Genomic DNA, 19,649 nt, shown 5'->3' on the forward strand with positions numbered 1-19,649 from the left:
GGGTCACCCTCGTGGTCAATTTGGAAAGAAAACTGATGTAACTCTTGGAATTACCAGTAGAATTAATCTTTGTGGAGTTTCACGGCTAAAGCTGGCACAATGGCCCTACATCTATAGGAATCACCTAGGGCCTTCATTAAAAGAAGCATTTACACATAGGCTTAACTGTAAGCATGTGAGTAGACCCATTTATCACAATGGAATCCTTTAAACACATGCTTAAATGCTTTGCTGGATTGAGGCCTAGATTCACCAGCAATCCATGACATCTGGCTATGTCAAATTAGATAGCATTCACTTCCCAAAGTGAGGCAGTTTTTTCAATTTACTGAATGTTCTTCAGGTTCAGAAAAGTAGCTGTCCCATTACTTACCAGAGAAGCCATCGTATCCTGACAGCTAATAACCTTAATCTCAATGTTGTGCTCTCCCATGCTTTTGAACTTTTCCAAGACATCATTCACTTCCAGCCATTTGGAATCCAGGCCATCAATTGAAACAATATAGTCTCCTTCTTTCAGACCCTTTAACTGTAAAATAATTTTTTGTGCAAATTATTAGCATCAGCTGGAGTTGTGCAAAGTTTCTTTCTCCAAAGGTATTTTTCTCCCCTTCCAGGCTTCATACAAAACTCAGACATCACAGAACAAAACACCAAGCACCATTTTAATGCACATAAAATTACCCTTTTTACCCGTTTTTGCAATACATTAATTTGATTAGAGTATAATTATTACATTTTCCTGTCTCCTGTTTGTGCTCTTTGCGTTTCTATTTTCTTTCATAAAAATCTTTAATTTTTAAACTGTTTAGTTTGGCATTCCCATCATTTTACTATTAGATATTTTATCCTTTTCCTTTCTCACTCTTCCACTTTTTTTAATTTGTACTTTAATATAAACTTATTTAGTCTTTGCTGCATCATAGAATATCAGAGTTGGAAAGGACCTCAGGAGATCATCTAGTCCAACCCCCTGCTCAAGCAGGGCCAATCCCCAATTTTTTTTGCCCCAGATCCCAAAATGGCCCCCTCAAGGATTGAACTCACAACCCTGGGGTTAGCAGGTCAATGCTTGCTTCTGCCTTTCACTGTACTTTAGTTATGCCTCTTCTTTTCTCTTGTGCATGTTCTCTCTTCTTTGTATCCCTCCTTTTCCCTTTCCTCCCATTCACAAAAGAGGATTACATATTAGGAAGCACCGGCACATTCTATTCCCTCCCATACGCTTTCTCCTTCGTTTCCTGATATTTGCCTTTACGCACTGCCCTTTTTCTCCCCCTTCTCTCTCATGGCTTTTCTTCTTCCAGCCTTCTGAAATAGATGGTGAATAATGTACTTGATTATGGTACTTGTGGGTCATCTTTATTTATTAAATGTACACAAAAGAAGGAATCAGTCCTATTTTAAGTTTGTAATCTTCACATTAGAGTTAGATAATGCTAAAGTTAACACTGCACTATTAACCTGCTCAAATTGCAGGTGCTGTATGTAGTCTGGCATTGCATTTAACAGCTTAATTAAAATTCAGAAATACTCCACATGCCAATGCAAGTGAGCTGCATTTCCTGAATTCAGGTGTTCAAATTATTACTTTATCACTGCATTTACCTTGTCTTTTTTGCATTTAAAACAGATGATGTCTAATGTTGGTGTGTTAGTGTATTACATTTAGTTCTTTAAAAAACACACTGATGTGATTGGTACAGAGAATATTTTATTTGCACAAATCTGGGTGCCTTACTGTTGCATATGACTTGGCTAGATTGAGAAATCACAGCAGACTTAGAAGAACCTAGAGAGAAAATTATTAAAACTCCACTCTCTACTTACTGCAGCAGAACAGCAGGGATCGAGACAGTGAACTTGCACGGGTGGGCCCCTTTTAAGAGTGAATCCCAATTCCCCTTCTTGACAATGGAAATGAATAGTGCGTGGCACTGTCCATCTCTGCTTGGCAGAAAACACAGGCAATGGGCCCTGTAGGATGCAGAGTGGCAGAACATAGTCATTAACAGCAAAATGGCTCACAAGCAAGTATTAGGCATTATAGTGTGCTACCTACCAGCCTCTCAAAGAAGTCTTTCACTTTCACCTTGGAGAACTGAGGAACAACCATTTCTACTTTATGCTCTGTTTTCGCTAAAACAAAAGTGAAAAACAAACTAGTTTTCAAGTTCCAGATTAACAGCCAAACACTGAAAAAGCTTCTATTGGCAGGATGGGCAGAGGAAGTTTCACATGCTACCCTTTTTACACTCAAGCTATTAGTTTCTCCTACACCGCTAGTAGACTGTAGGACAAGTAAGCTTGTCAGAACTCAACTTTTTATTTTTTTTATAATTTTAACAAATATCAGTGTTTTTATTTTTAAGAGCTCTTTTTTTAAATCAATTTAAATGTTCACAGTTGTGGGAAACAGAGGGCCAGACAATTATTTAATGACAGACACAGATTCAAAACAGTAAAACTATTAAAACCCAAACTGTATATTTTGATATGATTTTGACAAAGTAAATATCCTTCAACTCCAATAAGTTCTAAAGCAGTATTTTTCTCTTTGCCAATTTGTAAATTTTGATGGAAATATTTGTGTGCACGTGTACAGCAAAACTGACATTTATCAACATTTGCCAATTAAAAATCTAATCTTTTGAAGCCTCAGGATAAATCAACATATGGACACAGACATCATTATGTTAGCAAAATGAAATGTCAGGTTCCACAAGGCTTCTTCAGAATATATACTAAAAATCCAAGTAGAGCTCAACAAACAAAAGAAAGAACCCAGTCTGTTTATGCTTTTTAAAGGGTAGATGGTCTGGATTGATGCAGGAGGAAGTAGTAGCATTCAAGTTCACAGTCAACTAACTTCTCTTTCCTCTATGCTCTCCTATAGTACAGATCTTATGCCAATAACTGTGGGAAGAGATTAAAAATGTAAAGCAAAGTAAACCACATTTTATAGCCAGAGAGAGATTTTAACAAAGAGAAGGTGCTTTCTTCACCCACCATAGCCCACTATATCTGAAAGATGCATTCACCAAAGACGGACATACTTCCAGGAGGCCTTCTTACAATCATCCCATAAATATGAAGGTGCAGAGGAGGCTTCCTGAAATTTCATCTCAGGCAACCAGCCTATATGGTATGAATGTGCTTAGAGGCACCAAAGTAGCAAAACTACACAATTATTTCACTGTTACTTAGGGACTAATCAACAGACTAAGTTCACTGCACAAAACGTGCTTCTCCATGCTCTTTGGCCACAAATTTTTTGGTGTGTTACTTGAGACACCTTTAAAGGGAGCTGGTTTTTCAGAAGTGGGTGCTCACCACTTTCTGAAAACTAGGCTCCTTTTAACATGCCTTAACTTGGACACCGAAAATCGCTAGTCCCTTTGGAAAATCTTGATTTTCAGTTGGGGATACTTACAAAGGACAGAGGATGCTTCCATTAAACTCAGGAAGTCATCTTCCTGCTCATGCTGAGCATACTTGGTAAGTGAACGCTTGTGAGCAACTGACAGGATCTCCTGAAGAATGTCAATATTCCGAAGCTGTTTGCACAAACCACAGACCCTCAGTGCTTCTTCATGATAAACAATGGCTTTGCGTAAATGTGCTTTCCCTAAAGAAAGTAGAAATCATTAGCAATCGTTTGCCTTTTATTTATTTTAATTGTAATGTAAACAATACATAAGGCTAAGATGATTTTTCTAACAATCTTCACCAAACATTTTATCCAACAGGAAGGCAAGGCTGAAGGCCCAATCATATGATTCTTGATCAACTAAGTGATTCTCATGTGAGTGGGTCCCACTGATTTTGTGGAAGTAGCAGCATGAGTAAAGATTACTTATTCACTGAAGTGTTGCAGAATCAAACCCTTGGCTTAAGATTTAACTTGATTACATCAGTGCTTTTAGTGCCTATGTATTCCTAATATAGAGACATTTTCAAAAGTAAGTCAGCTTCATATATAATTCTAAGTCACTGTAACACAAGAAGTTGGACTAGATTCTGCCACATTTCAATTGATTTTAATGAGCTACATGGTGTAACAGAACCCAGTTCATCCTATTATTGCCACAGCTTGAATTTCGAGAAAGACATGTTTTTCTCTTCAAAACATAATTTTCCTCTTAACTGACACACTTAATAATAGGAACACACCAGTTATAATCATGTAATAAAATTGGTTATATGAGCTTTGCTTGATGCAGTTATGGCATATATATTCTGTATATATACCGCTCACTATATCTATTTGTAACAGATAATATTTCTCTGTATTGTAATTTAGAACAGTTATACACTCGCTGAGTAGAGTCTGCAATTACCTAATCGTTTTCGCTGAACTTTATCCCTTAAAATGGTTAGGGACGTCAATCCTTCTGGCATGTAGTCATGCAGTTGGGACCAGGCCTTTTCCTGTTTGTCTTCATCATCACTGGGATGCACTATATCAACATACATAAAATGTTAGCTACTTTAATGCGTCTCTGTGCCAGGTACCTTCAGGCAGGTGGAGTGCAGATGGAGGGGTGGGGGGAGAGTAAGTAGTAATATTTTGGAAACGTTCTTCTAAATATGTGATTTCACTCCAGATTATTATTCTGACCTTTTTTAAAAAATCAAGAACTAATTTTACTAAATGCTGCCTGAACTCTAATTTTCTATTCCCGAGAACTGATTAACTTAGTGATAATATTACTTAGCTCATTTATAACACTTTTCAAGTCTCTTTGTAAGTATTAGCTAATAAATATTCTCAATAATCCTGGAAAGAAGGGCAGAAAGCATTATTTCCATATTCCAGATGGGGAAATGACTCACGGCCATAAAGGAATTCCATGGAAAGAGTCCATATTAGAACTCTGGAGTTCCTAACTCCCAGTCCTGGCCTCAGTACAAAACTTTCTTAATAGCAGTTGTTTATATGGATATATAAATAAAACCAAAGGATTCTTACACTGGTGGTCACTCAGTAGAGTAGCAACGAAGTAATGTGCCAGAGCTTTGTAATGGTCTGATTTTATTTTTGCCATATTTGACCAGGAATAAGGGATGTTCGCCTTGACTGGTGCCTGATTCATTGCAGTGTTAACAAGCGTGTAAACCTCTCCAACCTAAAATAAAACACACATCTAGGTATGAGAAGTTACCTTTAAAATTAGGAGCTCTGTTATTAGCACGAGGAGATATGATAACCATCTACAAATATTTGAAGGTTTATTTACACCGAGGAAAGCAAGAGGAAATTTTACACTCATACAAGGACTAGGCAGGATGAAATTAAAAGGAAAATTGAAGCTTTATCTCTGGAGATATTTAAAACTAGACTGAATACAACACTGTAAAATATATTGTATAGAATAATCCTATATGACATTGAACTAAATCACTTATTTGGTCTTTTCCATCTCTAATTTCTATGATGTCACAATATGAAATATAATATAAATATCCACACACTTCTATAATTTGCAAGCAAATCTTGGCTTGTTAATGCAACTGAAAGGAGGGTAGAGCAGATCAGTGTTTTAACAAACACATTTGTCAGCTCAGAAAAGCTGGATTCAAAGCTGACATTAGGTTACACATGAAAGGAGTTTGGTCCGTGGAGGCTCTTTAAGGTTGGCAGGACAAGTTTTGCCCATCTTATTTAGAGTCGGGTACTGTATGACCTTTATCTGATGCTACGAATTGGTTGAGTGAACCTTCATGTCTCAGTTTGTTACCTATGTTCAGATGAGTATGGTGGATTATCTTCCATGTCAGAGCCTGCCTTCTTATTTGTGAGTAAGCCTGTGAAAGTTTTGCAATCCCATCACTACCAAACCATAACTAACTCTTGCCCACCATGCTGCCAGTACAATACACATAACTCTGGGATGGATCAGTAAAACTTTTTGGGGGGAAGGAGGATGGTTAGTGGTGGGCAGGATATATAGCCAACCCAGTCCCCAGCTGCAGAAGTAAAGGCAGATCAGCATTTGGCAGCAGTTAATGGGAGAGGGGCATAAGTGGTGCCACATAACCAACTGACACCTCCTTCACATGTTGATTTGGAGGCAGGAGCTGGTCATCTACTTTATGGAATCAAATGGTATTGTCATAACTACTCATACATTTTCGTCAGAAATAATCCTATTAATTCTCAGTGAGAATTACAAGGAGTTGTGTACTTTAATTTGCTAACATGAACCACACAGAACTTCAGTAAATAAATTCACTGTCCAGTTGCTGTTCTGGTATTTGTTTCCATTAGATACATTTTTTTTAATGGAACAGCTCTTATTATGTGACAAGATTACCTGCAGTAGCAGGGGACTGGACTCAATGATCCAGGAGATCCTATGTTCCTATTTTAGTGGCACTCTTGAGGATGTGTCACTACTTCCATCATAACTCGCTGTATTTATGTTAGAACATACAACCTTGCAAACAGATTACATATTAGGTTTTCATACTGTGCCAACAACTCAACATGAGTCCCTGTAACTTCATAGGTTCAGTTTTTATAAAAAACATTAACAGCAATTAGCATTTTGCACTCAATACTTTAAACCAAAGTCACAAAACTGCTTTAAAGGTTTAATAAACGGGCACTATGGTAGAGTTTTAAGCTAGTGATTTGGCACTGGAAACAAACTTGGTGTGGGTTTAAAAACACTAAGTCTCATGGCTTACCTTAGCAACTTCCTGAGCCATCTTCACTAGTGTGAAAAATTCATTTCGTATTCCAGGGAGACTGATCTGCTCAAAGACGCACTCTTGAGCTTGAGCAAGCATCATTTTGACCAGTACACTCAGCATGGCTGGGCTCATGTCATAACTTGGTGTGTGAGTAAATGTTTCCTTAAGGTAGTTTAAAATACCTGAATTTTTAAAAAGTTTTTCTAATTATTACAACAGAAAAGGAATTTTACAGGTGATCACAATTCACAAATTATCAAGTACAACTGAAAAGTAGCAAATAAGACAGTTGAGAAACTTGAAAATATATTTTCTAGAAATTACTCAGCCAAATTAAATGATCCAAAATGGATTTTTATTAAGTGTGAAGAGTTAAAATGACCCACTGTCATATGGATTAGTGTTCTGTATTATCATCTAAGACAGCTGTGCTCAGTTCCCAGTCCTAGGTTATCATTCATAGAGGCTACAGAAGCTGTCTTGTGGGGCAGGACAAGGGGAGCAATGCCTTAAGATTCACTTAAAAAAACTCCTCTGACTGATTTTTCAAGTGGTGCTTTACTGGGAGCATACCCTTAGGACTCTGAAAAGGTAGTGAGGGACCCCTACAACAAAAAAAGAACAATTTAACTAATCTTGGAAACACTCCAAAAGTAGGCTTAGTGGACTGAGTGCTCAAGTCTAGTGCTGTTCCATAAGTAAACTGGAACAGTATGTTCAGCAGGGCAAGATTAGATTCTGCTTCAGTCATCCACTTCCACTAATCTATCATTTAGAAAATTAAAACAAACATTAACGGTAGTGTAAAAATAAATAATGCTCACAAGGATTAAAATGTAATATATCCCATTCATCTCATCCAACTGGTTTATCAAGTTCTGCTAGGGCTTCTTTCCCAAAGCTACTGAACAACTATCACAGCAGTACCTGGGGCTATGGAAGTTCCCCCTGTATTATTATAATATCTGTCACTCATTGTCACTACTTTTTAGTTCTTTCTGGCTATGTTCTTTATTTTATTAGTGTGTTAGCTTTTACACTTTTGGAGACAGAACCTGCCACTACTCAAATTTTAATCACAGGCTATCAATCAATAAGCCCTTATACTTCACAAAAATCTGTCAAGCCCATCTGAGCTTCTGATTCCTTAAGAAATAAATGAAATTGGCTCTGAAAGTCCAGAAAAGCATCCTCATTTTCTGGTGCCTCAATTTATTTCTCTTTGTGTGATAAATAATTCAGATATTTTTTACTATCCATGTTGAGGGCTCTGGTATGTATTGAAACAGTGCAACAACTTCAGTCCACCCGTACAGAACAGCTACTATGTGTACTATATCATGTCACACTGTTAACATAGCGTACGTGTTACGGAGCTATGCACAGGTACAATGAAGAGCCTACAGAGTGCATGTTGTTGTGGGGCCCTGCAAAAGGTATTTTGGCTGCAGATGATGTGCTGCAGTTTATGGCTTAACATAGCTCCAGCAAAACACTGATATAACTATTGCTCTACATAGGAATATATTTAATTTTAAAGAGAAATTCTCTTATTTCACAAATGCTGAAACCTCTTCTAGAAAGACAAGAAGTCTGTAGTGTGGCAAAACAAAAATCTATTTAAAAATGAACAAAGCCATATTTTCTAAATCTCTATATAGTTTGAATACAAGAACTAGGGCTATTAAAGTAACACTGTTTGTTCAGTGATTAACAACTATGATAGCATTTTACAAAATTGGAAGTCAGCAGTTGAGGATTATAATTATCATCTTGCAACACATTTTCATTTCACAGATATTAAGACTGCCTCTAAACACCTGTAAATACTATGAGTAATACAATACCTTACGCTTATATAATTACTTTTATCTAAGAAATGAAGGGGTTTTGTTCCGAAACCTACTCTAATGAAAATCAGAACTGTTATAGCCTGTTAGCTCAAGGGGTGTAGCTCCCATTAACTACCACAGACACAGCAGAATAGAAACTCCAGTGATTCATTATGGGCATAGATCCTGCTCCTATACGGAGTCAATGGCAAATTTACCATTGACCCCAACTGGACAATAAGCTTCATTTGGGATCAAAATAGACTTGATGGTTTTAAAATGTTTTTAAAATGTAGATGCTATAGGCCTGATTATTCACTCCCATCACACACATTTTACACAAGTCAATGCAGTTACAGTGATGTAATGGAGAAAAGGCAAAAAAAAGGTGAATGTACAGCTAATTAATCATTGACTACAATAGTCACTTTGTCTTTACCAAACATGTTGTTCAGACAGCAGCTCCAGGTTTTTGAAATGTTAAACTAAGACTAACAGGAATGTTTAATTAAAGCCTAGTACAGATCCTTGTTAGGACCTTTGGGTTTCAATCCAGCTCCTTTTCTGTTTGGACTGTGTTAATAAAACCAAAAGTCAATATTGAATGTATAGCTCTATATGTAAGAGACTGACTGAGACCTCCCCAGAAATAACCTCTTCCATATTTTCAATATGCAAATAAACCACAGCTCCTTCTCTCTTTACATACCTGCAGCTCTCTGAAAAGCATCAACAGCATTTTCAAGTCCAGGCTTGGTCTGCCGATTACATCTTGTACCAATCTGTGTGTAGAGGGCTCCAATATTAAATAAAATACTGGCTTTTTCTAGCAACAAATTTGGCTGACAGACAGGGACGCCTGTGAAGGAATCATACCTGGGGTGGGTGCAGGGGGAGGAGGCAAAATGAAATAAGCATAAAAAGACAAGTGAGCACAGAGATACCAGTGTTTTCATTTTATTGTTCAGAAGAGGATCTGTAATGCCTTTTCTGCTTCTGCTGAAACTTATGGTAATTCATAATCACGTGCATGTAATGCAAATATATCCCTGAGCTCCAGGAGCTAGTGAGTGGATTTATTGAACTTTCTTAAAAGCAATGTTTCCCTTCTTGCAATGCTTAACTGGTACTCAAATAGTTTTTCTTGATCAAATTGTAGGAGTCTCCTGTTCTATTCACAAACACAAGATTTAAATTCACTGAGTCACATTCTTCTCCCGTTGATAATGGTGCAGTATATCATAGCACTTGCTATTTTGAGCCAGTGCAGAAGTCTTTCTACAGTCCTCTGATATTTTAGACTATGTAGTGTTTCCTATTCATTACAAATTAAGATAGACAGTAGTAGATACTCTTAGCGTATACATCTTGTAGTTCCAATAACACAGGACTAGATTGTGTTTCATACTACAGCCTGAGCAAGGGGTGAGGTGTAAATTGAACCACCCAAGGAGTATCAGCAGCAAATCACAATATTCCCCCATTTTCACCGTGCTGCCCAGCAAGTAGTAAGGATGTAATCAAGGCTTTTCTCTTTCCCCACCTGCTTCTATGTGCTCGTACACACCAAGACCCAAAAGCCAGGTAGGATGTGCAGACTTTTAAAGAGAATTCTTATGGCCCTTCACAGACCTTACTCTCAGCATAGAAAGGGCCTTATCCTCTTAAGAACTTTACTGTACAAACTAAAGAGAGTGTCTATCAGTATAAATATGAAAACTTACTGTACAAGAAAAATATAAGTGTTTCAAATTACACAGAGCTAGTTCAAGGTTAACAGTGTTCTAAAAAAAACTTACCAGGTAAATAAAATCCCCATTTGTCTGGTAGGTGGAAAAAATCTGTTCTCTATAAAGCCAAGTTGAATGAAATAGCTCATCAACATCTCAATGCCGGATTCATCTCTGCTGGGAGTACGGCAGGCCTTAAAGTTCAGATATGTAAAAACATAACGTTCACACAACGCATTCTGTTTAGTTTCAGAGTGAATAATGTAACACACTGAGGCCACAGTTCTGCTCAACTAAAATCAGTGGGACTTTTGCCTAATATAAAAGTGTCTGGAATACATTAATTAGAAGTATAGGAGCACAGCCTGCCCTTGACATGTGCACCCAACTCTGAATAATAGAGTTCTGCAGCTGGAGAGGAGGCTGTATGTGGCCCTAAGGAAACACATGGGAGGTAGTGTGTGACAGGCAAATCTCGCACATGTTGAAATACAATGTTGGACAGTAGGTATGATGTGAACTATAGAAGAACATTTGAACAACCAACATCTAGTAAATAGAAATTACTAGTATTGTGCTACAGACCCCTACTATTTACTCCACTCCTGCTTTCATGCCTCACTTCAAACCTTTACTTTATTCCCCATTACAATTTAAACAATATTTTAAAAACAAACAATATTTTTGAATTTTCAAGTTGTGTCAAACTGCTCAGTTACTTTGCTTTCTTGTTACATCATTTTCTCACCCCACACATTTCTTCACCTGTTTTATCTATATCATAGAATCATAGGGTTAGAAGGGACCGCAAGGTCATCTAGTCTAAACCCTTGCCAAGATGCAGGATTATATGTGAGGAATAGCCCTTTTTTCCTACACCACTGCACTGGGAGTTCATACGGAGGTATTTGTCCACTATGACCCCTAAATCCTTTTCAATATCACTGTTTTTCATATTTCAGTCCTCCCTCTCCCTCCATTCTATAGGTATGGCCTGCATTCCTTATTCCTAGATGTACAACTCTGCATACAACTTACTGAAACCCATTTTGTTTGAATGGGCCCCAGCTGCCAAGTGATACAAATCACACCTTATGACTACCCTGTCCTCATTATTTACCACTCTGCCAATCTTTGTCATTTGCAAATTTTATCAGTGAGACTTCCAAATCACTAATGGAAATGTTGCATTATAGAGTCCTTGGGATATGGAGGCTGTCATTTTATATATCTTGGGAGCGGAAATAAGTGGAAGTAAGGTAACCTGGAGCAAAGTATTAATCAGTAAAAGTGCCACAATCTAACCATATATGAACATTATTAATAAAAATCTGCAAGATTAAAACTGGATATGGTGGCATAGTCACAAAGAGAATTAACATGCACAATCAAACCTACTTGTCTCAAATCCATAAGATCAGCTATTTCATCTTCATAGTCAGAACTGTCTTCACTGTAATGTTCCAGGATAAAGTCCTAAACAAAATAAAATGTGGAATACCCTTACTCTTTCAGGCCAAAGTCTTTGATTTCTCCGCAAACATTAACAGTGCCCTGAATATTCAAAAATTTCATGATTTGCAAAGTTTCTACTCATTAGTAATAAATGGTGTTGTATTTATATATGTCAGATTTTCAAAAGAGGGGAAAAACTATAACAGACAAGATTTCAAGGTAATATCTTCATCTTGTATCAAATATAAGAAACCCAATCTTGTGTAGTGGACTCGACACAACTATAATATTTTCTCCACTTTTTTTTCAAACTGCAGTTAATAGTTTTGAAAATGACACCTGAACCAATTAAATACAAAACAAGGGAGTCAAATGATCATGCAAATTCATTAATAGAAAGATATTGTGCCAAATTCTGCTCTTAGTTATACTGGTGAAACTCCACTGAGTTTAATGAAACTAAACTGCTATAAATGACAGCAGAATATGGCCAATCAAGAATAACCTACAGATGAAGAAGTGGAGCCAAATTCTTAAGTGATGTCTAAGAGAGTTTAAGTTAGTAAAAGGGGAGCTGATTTTCTCATTTTACTTCAGTGTAACTCCATTGACTTCAAGGGGTAAGTTAAAGTAGGATGTGGGTTTTTTCAGCTTACGCCTTCTTCTGGCTCCTTGTCATGGTTAGATGCACCAACTTAGACTCCCACAGTAGGAGACTGGGGGTATACAGAGCTAAGGGAGGAGTCTGTATGTGGGAGTCTTAATTAGCATAAGGGAGTTTAGCTTACACCAGCTTTACAATTCATCCTCTGAGCTGTAAAGTTCAAAAAGGATCCAAAGTAGTACTGAGAAAGAGCTTTCTTCCTGATTTAAACAGCTATTTCCCACTAAGTAGCATGCAGAACTTGTACAGTAGCTGTCAATGAAAACCCAAAGAGAATTCTCCGTGATTCCAAGCATACACTCATTTCTAAAACTCTCATTAAAGTCAGCAAGAGTTTTGCTTGAAAGAATGCAGATTAAAGTCCCTTGTAAAGCTCTGAATCCAAGTGGTTCTTGGCTTGGTAAAACAGTTGCTGTTTACTTGCTCCATGGAGAATTATTCCTGATTGTTTTATTTCACTGCCTCTGGCAAAGAAAGCCTTCTTCCATGGATTTCATTTCACTGCCTCTGGCAAAGAAAGCCTTCTTCCATGGATTTCATCATCTAATTCAAATACAGATATGCTGAACACAGCTGAGCTCACCTGAATAAATATCCATAACAGACATAAACTTTGTGTGCCCCAAAGATGATCTTTATCATGCTCACAGAAAATTATATCACATAACTAATCAAAACATAGAAGTAACAAAGCCCTTTTAATTGAAACAATGTTAAAGACTACATTTTCTGTAGGAGCCAAATTCTGCTCTCAGTTCTATCAGGTGCAATTTCATGTGACTGCACTGGCAGCTACACCTATGTAACTGGGAGCAAACTGGATCCACTCTATGGGTCTGATCCTTGGACCCAGTAAAACTATTTTGCATCATAAAGCCCCCTTAACGCTGACATACAGGGATAACTGGGACTTCCCCTGTCCTAGCTGGGTATTCCCCTAGTGCAGAGCTGTCATAGCTGCTTCTGCACCACAGCCTCTTCCTGCCCCCAGGCATAGCATGCTCTGGCCATGTTCCCTCCCCAGCAGAAAATAATCTTAGTCTAAATCAGAATCACTTGAATACACTGGAACTACCTTCCTGGGTGCCAAACCATCCCCCAGCTGCCGTGGTGGTAGGGGGAGAAAGGTGAGTACACCCAGATTATTTAATTGGTCTTCATTTAGACTGTAACATCTGGACAGGGACCTTGTTTAATTTGTATTGTAGAGCACCAAGTACAAGTGTGGGCAGTGTACAAGCAATAAATGGTTGTTATTATTATCAGCATCACCATCACTAGCTGGGCCATAAAACAGTGGGCATGGGCAGCGGGTGAACCCCAATATTCCCCAGCCCTGCCCCTTCTGCCCGAGGGCCCCCCCCACATAATGACCAGAGGAGCTCCAGCCCGCCCATTCCAGTCACCCCATGCCAGCCTGTCCTACCCCCAGCTGGCCCAAGCCACCCCTGACTGGGACCCCACCAGCTTTGGGGGAGAGAGAGAGCAAGAGCAGGGCCTCGGGCCAGAGTGTAGGTGGGGCCATGGCCTGGGTTAGGGGAGGCTTAGCCTCCCCAGCCTTCGATAGTGGGCCTGATCTTGCTTTCACACAAATGTAAATCAAGAATCAATCCACTGAAGTCACTGGGAAAGATCTTCTGAAGGACATAACTGATCTCAAATCCTTGATAATTCTTGGTGTGCTAAATTCTTGGTTCTTGGTCAGATTAGTGCAAATAAAGCATAAAAATATGTTTAGAATTTGCACACAATGCTGTACACCTTCAAACATAACAGCAGTGTTACATGTTAAATATTGATTCTAAAATCTGTATCTTCGAAACTTACCTTGAGAGGGATTGTAAAGTCCCCTTCTTTAGTCTCCTTCAGGCCAAGTGGTATCAGGGGAATGCTAAAAGTCTCTCTGTGGCAAAAGAAAAGACAAACAGAAAGTTAACTCCTTATTTTCTATTGTTCTGTTGGCAAAATTACCTGTCTTGTTCCATGTGACCATAGACAGAAGGAGCTGTGTCTCTTGATGGCAACATATGTAACATGCACCTTTTTATTTGCACTAGGAGGCTTTAAGCATTTCAGAATTGTGTAATGCTCCCTTTACACAGACTGTTCTGTCCCACACAAGTTATTTTCCTTATTTTAAAAAAATTATTATAAAACCCAAACATGAATGCTCCTATTTCAGGAATGACAGAAGTGAAGTAAACAGCCGCAGTGTGTGAGATTTTATCTGGAGACTCCAATAACATTTTTGTGGACAGGGGGAGCTCTTGATTCCCATGGAGTTTAAACTCTCTCTGTACAATTACTCCTTCTGGCCCCCACGGGCCTCTGTGATGTGAGTACGGAATGAAGGAAGATTGTCTGGTCTCTTTTTCCTTCCTCTATCTTCCCTGCTGGCGCCCAGCCAGAATAAACCACTGGGAGAGGAGGAGGCAGAAGCCAGCTGCATTTGGCAGTGTGGTGAGAGGGACAGAATCGGGGAATAGGCATAGGGATGGAAGCTCAAAGGGAAAGAGTCTGAAGGGAATGAGAGTTGCCCTTGAGCCATTGTTCCTCCAGAGGAAGAGGGGGCCAAGGAAACAGAAAGTGAGGACTGACAGATCACTTGTCTGTATCAGTTTGGATCAATCTTTCCACCTCTGGATAAACCACATGTGCAGAAACCAACCACTGCAGAGAGACATACACAAGTAAGGGCTATGATAATTCCATATGCTTCAATATTCTACTAGTTTATCAATGGTTGATATACATAAATTGTCTCTAGCACATTGTAAAGTGAGGCCTGAGCTCACTGGTTTTGATGTAAGTGGAGCCTGATAGTAAAAAGTTTGAGAACCACTGCATCATGTGTATTTAACTTTTAGAAAATGTTAGGGTGGGGGAAGAATTCAACCCTGAGAAGCATCTCCACAGAGGGTGATAAGATACAAGAAGGCAATGTTAAAAAAAACCAAAAACAAAAACCCCTTGATCCTCAAGGAAAATAAAACTCTTGATCAAGGACCAAATCCTGCTCATATTATAAGAGTAATCCTATTGTTTGCTAGTGGGACTACTCATATGAATAAGGAGATCATGAGCATTTGGTCCCAACTGTGAAATCTGTCTTCACCACTCTTCCTAAGCAAAATGTCCTATTTCAAACAGAGAATTTGATTTCAGGATTTCTTCCAGTTATTATTTACAACATGTTGAGTAGGAAAGATGGAATAGTGTCTGTTTGAAAAAAAAGTGTCCTTGGCATCTGGATATGTTTATCTGATCTTTTCTTTTTCCAGCAAACACTTAACTGACTTTTTTCACTATGAAATACTGTGGGAGTGATTCACTCACAGGTTTCCATCAGCAAAGCCAGCAGAACCTGGGATGCATGTCCCTGGTGGTGAAAAGTCTGCCAGGGGAGCAGTAGTGCAATCTACTCACAACTCCAGTTTAGCATAAGAAGGTCCCTAGAGCTGGCTGGTGCAATCCAGAAAGAAGGCAGGGCTCCAAGGAGCAGCGCTTATTCAGCTCACCTACTGGGCAGCATTTGCAGGGGGCTCCCCTGATGGAGTTTAAAACTGTTCTCCCTGGTAGTGGGGCACAAATACACACACCCACACACACACTTGAGGGTGCAACACATCTAATGTAACCAAATATTGGAAAGAACTGTTATTTTAATGCTTTTACAGCAGTTACCTTTGAAAAATAATCTGATAAAAGCCAAGATACTAAAAATATTACATATTGATTTAATATTGATTGAATATGTTCTTTCATGATCCATCTTCATTAAGCAGCCACGCTTGTGTACAATTTCCCTGGACACCAGTGTTTCTGCCAACTCTAAAATGAACGTAAAGAAATTCAATATCTGCTTTTAGCTACTGAAGTGCCACACCCATAGATTAAATAATAGTCTTCTCTATTCTTATATACTGGGTGTGTGACACACAGTTTTGAAAAATATCCTTTGACCACAGAGTAAGGATTGGCCCACAGGCACGCTAGGAGCATTTTTATGGCTACAGGGGTATTCTCATGTACATGCTCAGGGCAAACTCTCCTCCCACCTCCTGAACAAGTGTATAATATGCAATAGGAAGACAAAGAAACAAGTGGTATTTGCATTTTCAGGATTCCTGTGACCATCTCAGAAACTTTCTGGGCCAGATTTTGCCCTCAGTTTTTGCTGTATGGGTTGCACAGGTATGAGTGGAGGGAGAATATGGCCCTCTGTTTAGAAACAGATCTGCTTGACAGGTTTACCTGTCTTATCCCACTTTCTGGTGTCTATTCTGTACAAAAAGTGCCCAAAGTTGTATCCATTCTTCAAGGATGGTCAACCAGAGTTGTATAAAGACACATTATTATATCCTTTAACCAACAAGAGATCCCTGTCAACTGGCGAACATGTGGTTCACATCATGCCTAAAACAGGAAAGAAGGGCATATAGCCCTCCTAAGAAATACAGCTCTTTGAGAGCTCTGCTCTCTCTGCAGCAGTCACAGAGGGGACACAGGTTGTCACTGAGGTAGTAATATGCCTATACTCCCCTTTTCCCCTACATGGCTTCCCTCTTCTTAGCATTCTTTGGGACTTTCCCCTTTTCTCTGCACTGCATAAGTGGAGGGGAGTATATGGTCTATAGATATGGAGAAAGAGTGCCACTCTTTGACACATGAAATACTGATGTGTCCTTTATGCAGACTTGGTTAAACTGTACATAACATAATGCCTGCAGTTTGGAGTTCTTTATAATATGAACATCATTGGAAATGTAGGAAATAGTTCAAAGGAGGTCAACTAAAATGACAGTCCGAAGGCCACTGTTCCAGCCACAAGATCTTCACCAAAACCTAGGTCTTCACCTAAATTCCTTGTAAACTGTGCGGCCACACAGCAGCCCATTTAGCGCCACACAGGCACTCAGTGAACTCGCCCGGAGCAGGGACCTGCCCCGGTGGGGGAGGGGCATCCCTCGCCCGGCCCCCAACGTGCCAGGGGAGGGGCACCCCTGCCCCAGCTCCAACTCAGCCTGTGGCCCAGACCTGTCGCAGCCAGGGCGGCTCAGCTGGATTGGGCCCGGGCGCAGCCAGGGCTGCATGGCTCGGAGCAGCCTGGCCCCAGGCGTGGCCAGGGTGGCACAGCCCAGACCAGCGTGGACTCAGCCACAGCCCAACCCCAGAGCCCGCATCCCCAGCCAGAGCCCTCACACCCCAACCTTCTTCCCCAGCTCTGAGCCCCATCCCACACTCCGAACCCCTTGGTCCCATCCCCACCACATAAATTTTGTTATGTGCACCAATATGAAGGTAATGTGTCACACATCACCTTCATATTGGTGCACATAACAAAATTCATTCCGCACATGGGTGGGAAAAATTAGAGGGAACACTGGTCTTCACCATCGAAGAGCAGAATGTTTTAAATTATCTTAAAGGACTTGCTAGGGAGGATGGAGAGGTGGGCTATGTATGTGCTTCTGGAGACTATCACAAACCTGCTCCCCCTTCTGTCACTACTGCAGCTGTCACTTTCATTTTCCCTACTGCACTCCCTGTGCATGTTTGAGAGGGTGGAAAAAATCTGAACAAAAAACATTTTCCCCTCAGAAAATGAGATTTGTGTCAAAATTTTCTATGGAAAACTTGATTTTGGCAGAATTTTCCTTTGGGAAAACCAATATGTTTCAGTTCACATCAGGACAATATTAATCTTTGTGTCCGCCTGAGTTGCTGCGGTGTTTAATGGGAGCTGCCCCTATTTTCCTCTATGGGCCTTGCTCGCCTGCTCTCTACCGGCGGCTGAACCTCTGCAGGGTCTCATGCACCGCAGTAGCAGCTTAGCCACAGGGAGAGACTGCGATGCATCATGTGAGATGTAGTCAGGCCTGAAGCAAGGTCCATATTGGAGAATGGAGGCATGAGGGACCTGGAACTACAACTCCAATAAGGCACTGCGGCAGCTCAGGCAGACACAGAGAGAGACAAATATACAGACTATGTGGTCAGACTGTTGATTAAGAGAAAGTATATTCTCCTTCTATCATGTTCTTTATTCACAATTTTTTCATGTAATTACTATCCAGCATTCACACTCATCCAGCACCAGCTTTATTTCCAGCTGTAAACAAAAGGTGGGTTGATAATAGAGTAGATTTTCACTTACTCTGTGTTCTGATAAACCTCCACTGAGAAATTAAGTCCTTCTAATTCCTCCTTTAAGATTTGCAGGTCTGAGTTTACAAAACTCAGTTCCAGAAGTGCCTGCTCTCGCACTTTGTTGTTGGTGGTTGCTCTGCAAAGAGAAAGAGATATGCCCCTTAGTGACTGCCCAGAGAATAGGCTCCGTATTGTACACCAGTTTCGTTGAGCCCCCTTACTGGCATTCCCATCATTTTTAAGATTTTTTTTCTTAAGAGATGATATGAGAACTCGAGTTTCAGAATTTATTTGATTTGCTGCCAAGACAGAACTTGGAATAGGTTTCAGATACAAAAGAGCGTGCAGACACTTAACAGGTTTGCTATGTGCTGATCTTTTTGGACTGATTTTAAGATTTAACTTGGAGGACAAATTAACAGTGAAACAGAAGGGTTTACATCTTAATTATATTCTGAAAATAAAAATCTGAGTTGATTACAAGGCTTTCTCCTAAAATGAGCTGTAAAGAAAAAAGTACATGTCTAACTTTGGTTAAACCCCTCTCTCCCACCATTATAGTCACTGGACAATGTATTCATCATCTGGTATGATTACTGTTAGTTCTATTTTCCTAAAACAAAAACAAGACATTTTTCTCCTCACAAGAAGAATGTGATGTGACTTCCCTTTAGTTCTGTTTTTCTGATGTGTCTGGGGATAATCATTTTCTTCCATTTGCAATTCATGTATAGGTATAGCATCCCTTTATACCATTAGCATAATAGATATGTCTTTAAATGTAGCCCCTAAAGCATTTCTGCACATGTTTCTATTTGAATATTTCTGGGTGTAGCTATATTAACACCTGCTTCTAGCATGAATCATCATATAAGCAACGCAATACTGTGTAGTACCCAGAAATCTCATGTTATTTATCGTAAGTGCTGTTTTAAGATAAACAATTAGCTGGCAACACAAAACTCCATTAAAAAGTTAAGATTGAACAATTGCTTATTTGCTTATGGATTGATACTCTGAACTTTGGTCCATATAACCAAATAGTCAATAACCCAATAGAATTATTAGTTAACAAGATCAGTATTTGCTATATAAACATTCCAACTTAGATTAGGACAC

General features: G+C 39.3%; 2 protein-coding genes across 3 annotated transcripts in view; one reads left to right on the forward strand and one right to left on the reverse strand.

Annotated features, from left to right (window-relative positions):
• The window catches only part of FAAP24 (FA core complex associated protein 24), a 38,888-nt gene that overhangs the window by 17,404 nt on the left and 1,835 nt on the right, over positions 1-19,649 (forward strand). The gene's annotated exons all lie outside the window — the stretch shown is intronic.
• RHPN2 (rhophilin Rho GTPase binding protein 2) overlaps positions 1-19,649 on the reverse strand; it is a 43,149-nt gene that overhangs the window by 3,963 nt on the left and 19,537 nt on the right. For both annotated transcript variants that reach the window (XM_073307860.2, XM_073307862.2), the window contains exons 3-14: positions 18,538-18,666; positions 14,208-14,283; positions 11,660-11,737; positions 10,331-10,455; positions 9,241-9,407; positions 6,694-6,881; positions 4,973-5,129; positions 4,341-4,460; positions 3,434-3,628; positions 2,063-2,139; positions 1,831-1,977; positions 374-529 (exon numbers count right to left, since the gene is read on the reverse strand). In XM_073307860.2, the coding sequence (XP_073163961.2) occupies positions 374-529; positions 1,831-1,977; positions 2,063-2,139; positions 3,434-3,628; positions 4,341-4,460; positions 4,973-5,129; positions 6,694-6,881; positions 9,241-9,407; positions 10,331-10,455; positions 11,660-11,737; positions 14,208-14,283; positions 18,538-18,666 (1,615 nt within the window). The remainder of the gene's footprint in view (positions 1-373; positions 530-1,830; positions 1,978-2,062; positions 2,140-3,433; positions 3,629-4,340; positions 4,461-4,972; positions 5,130-6,693; positions 6,882-9,240; positions 9,408-10,330; positions 10,456-11,659; positions 11,738-14,207; positions 14,284-18,537; positions 18,667-19,649) is intronic.

Source organism: Lepidochelys kempii, chromosome 12, assembly GCF_965140285.1.
Source record: "Lepidochelys kempii isolate rLepKem1 chromosome 12, rLepKem1.hap1, whole genome shotgun sequence".
Lineage (NCBI taxonomy): Eukaryota > Metazoa > Chordata > Testudines > Cheloniidae > Lepidochelys > Lepidochelys kempii.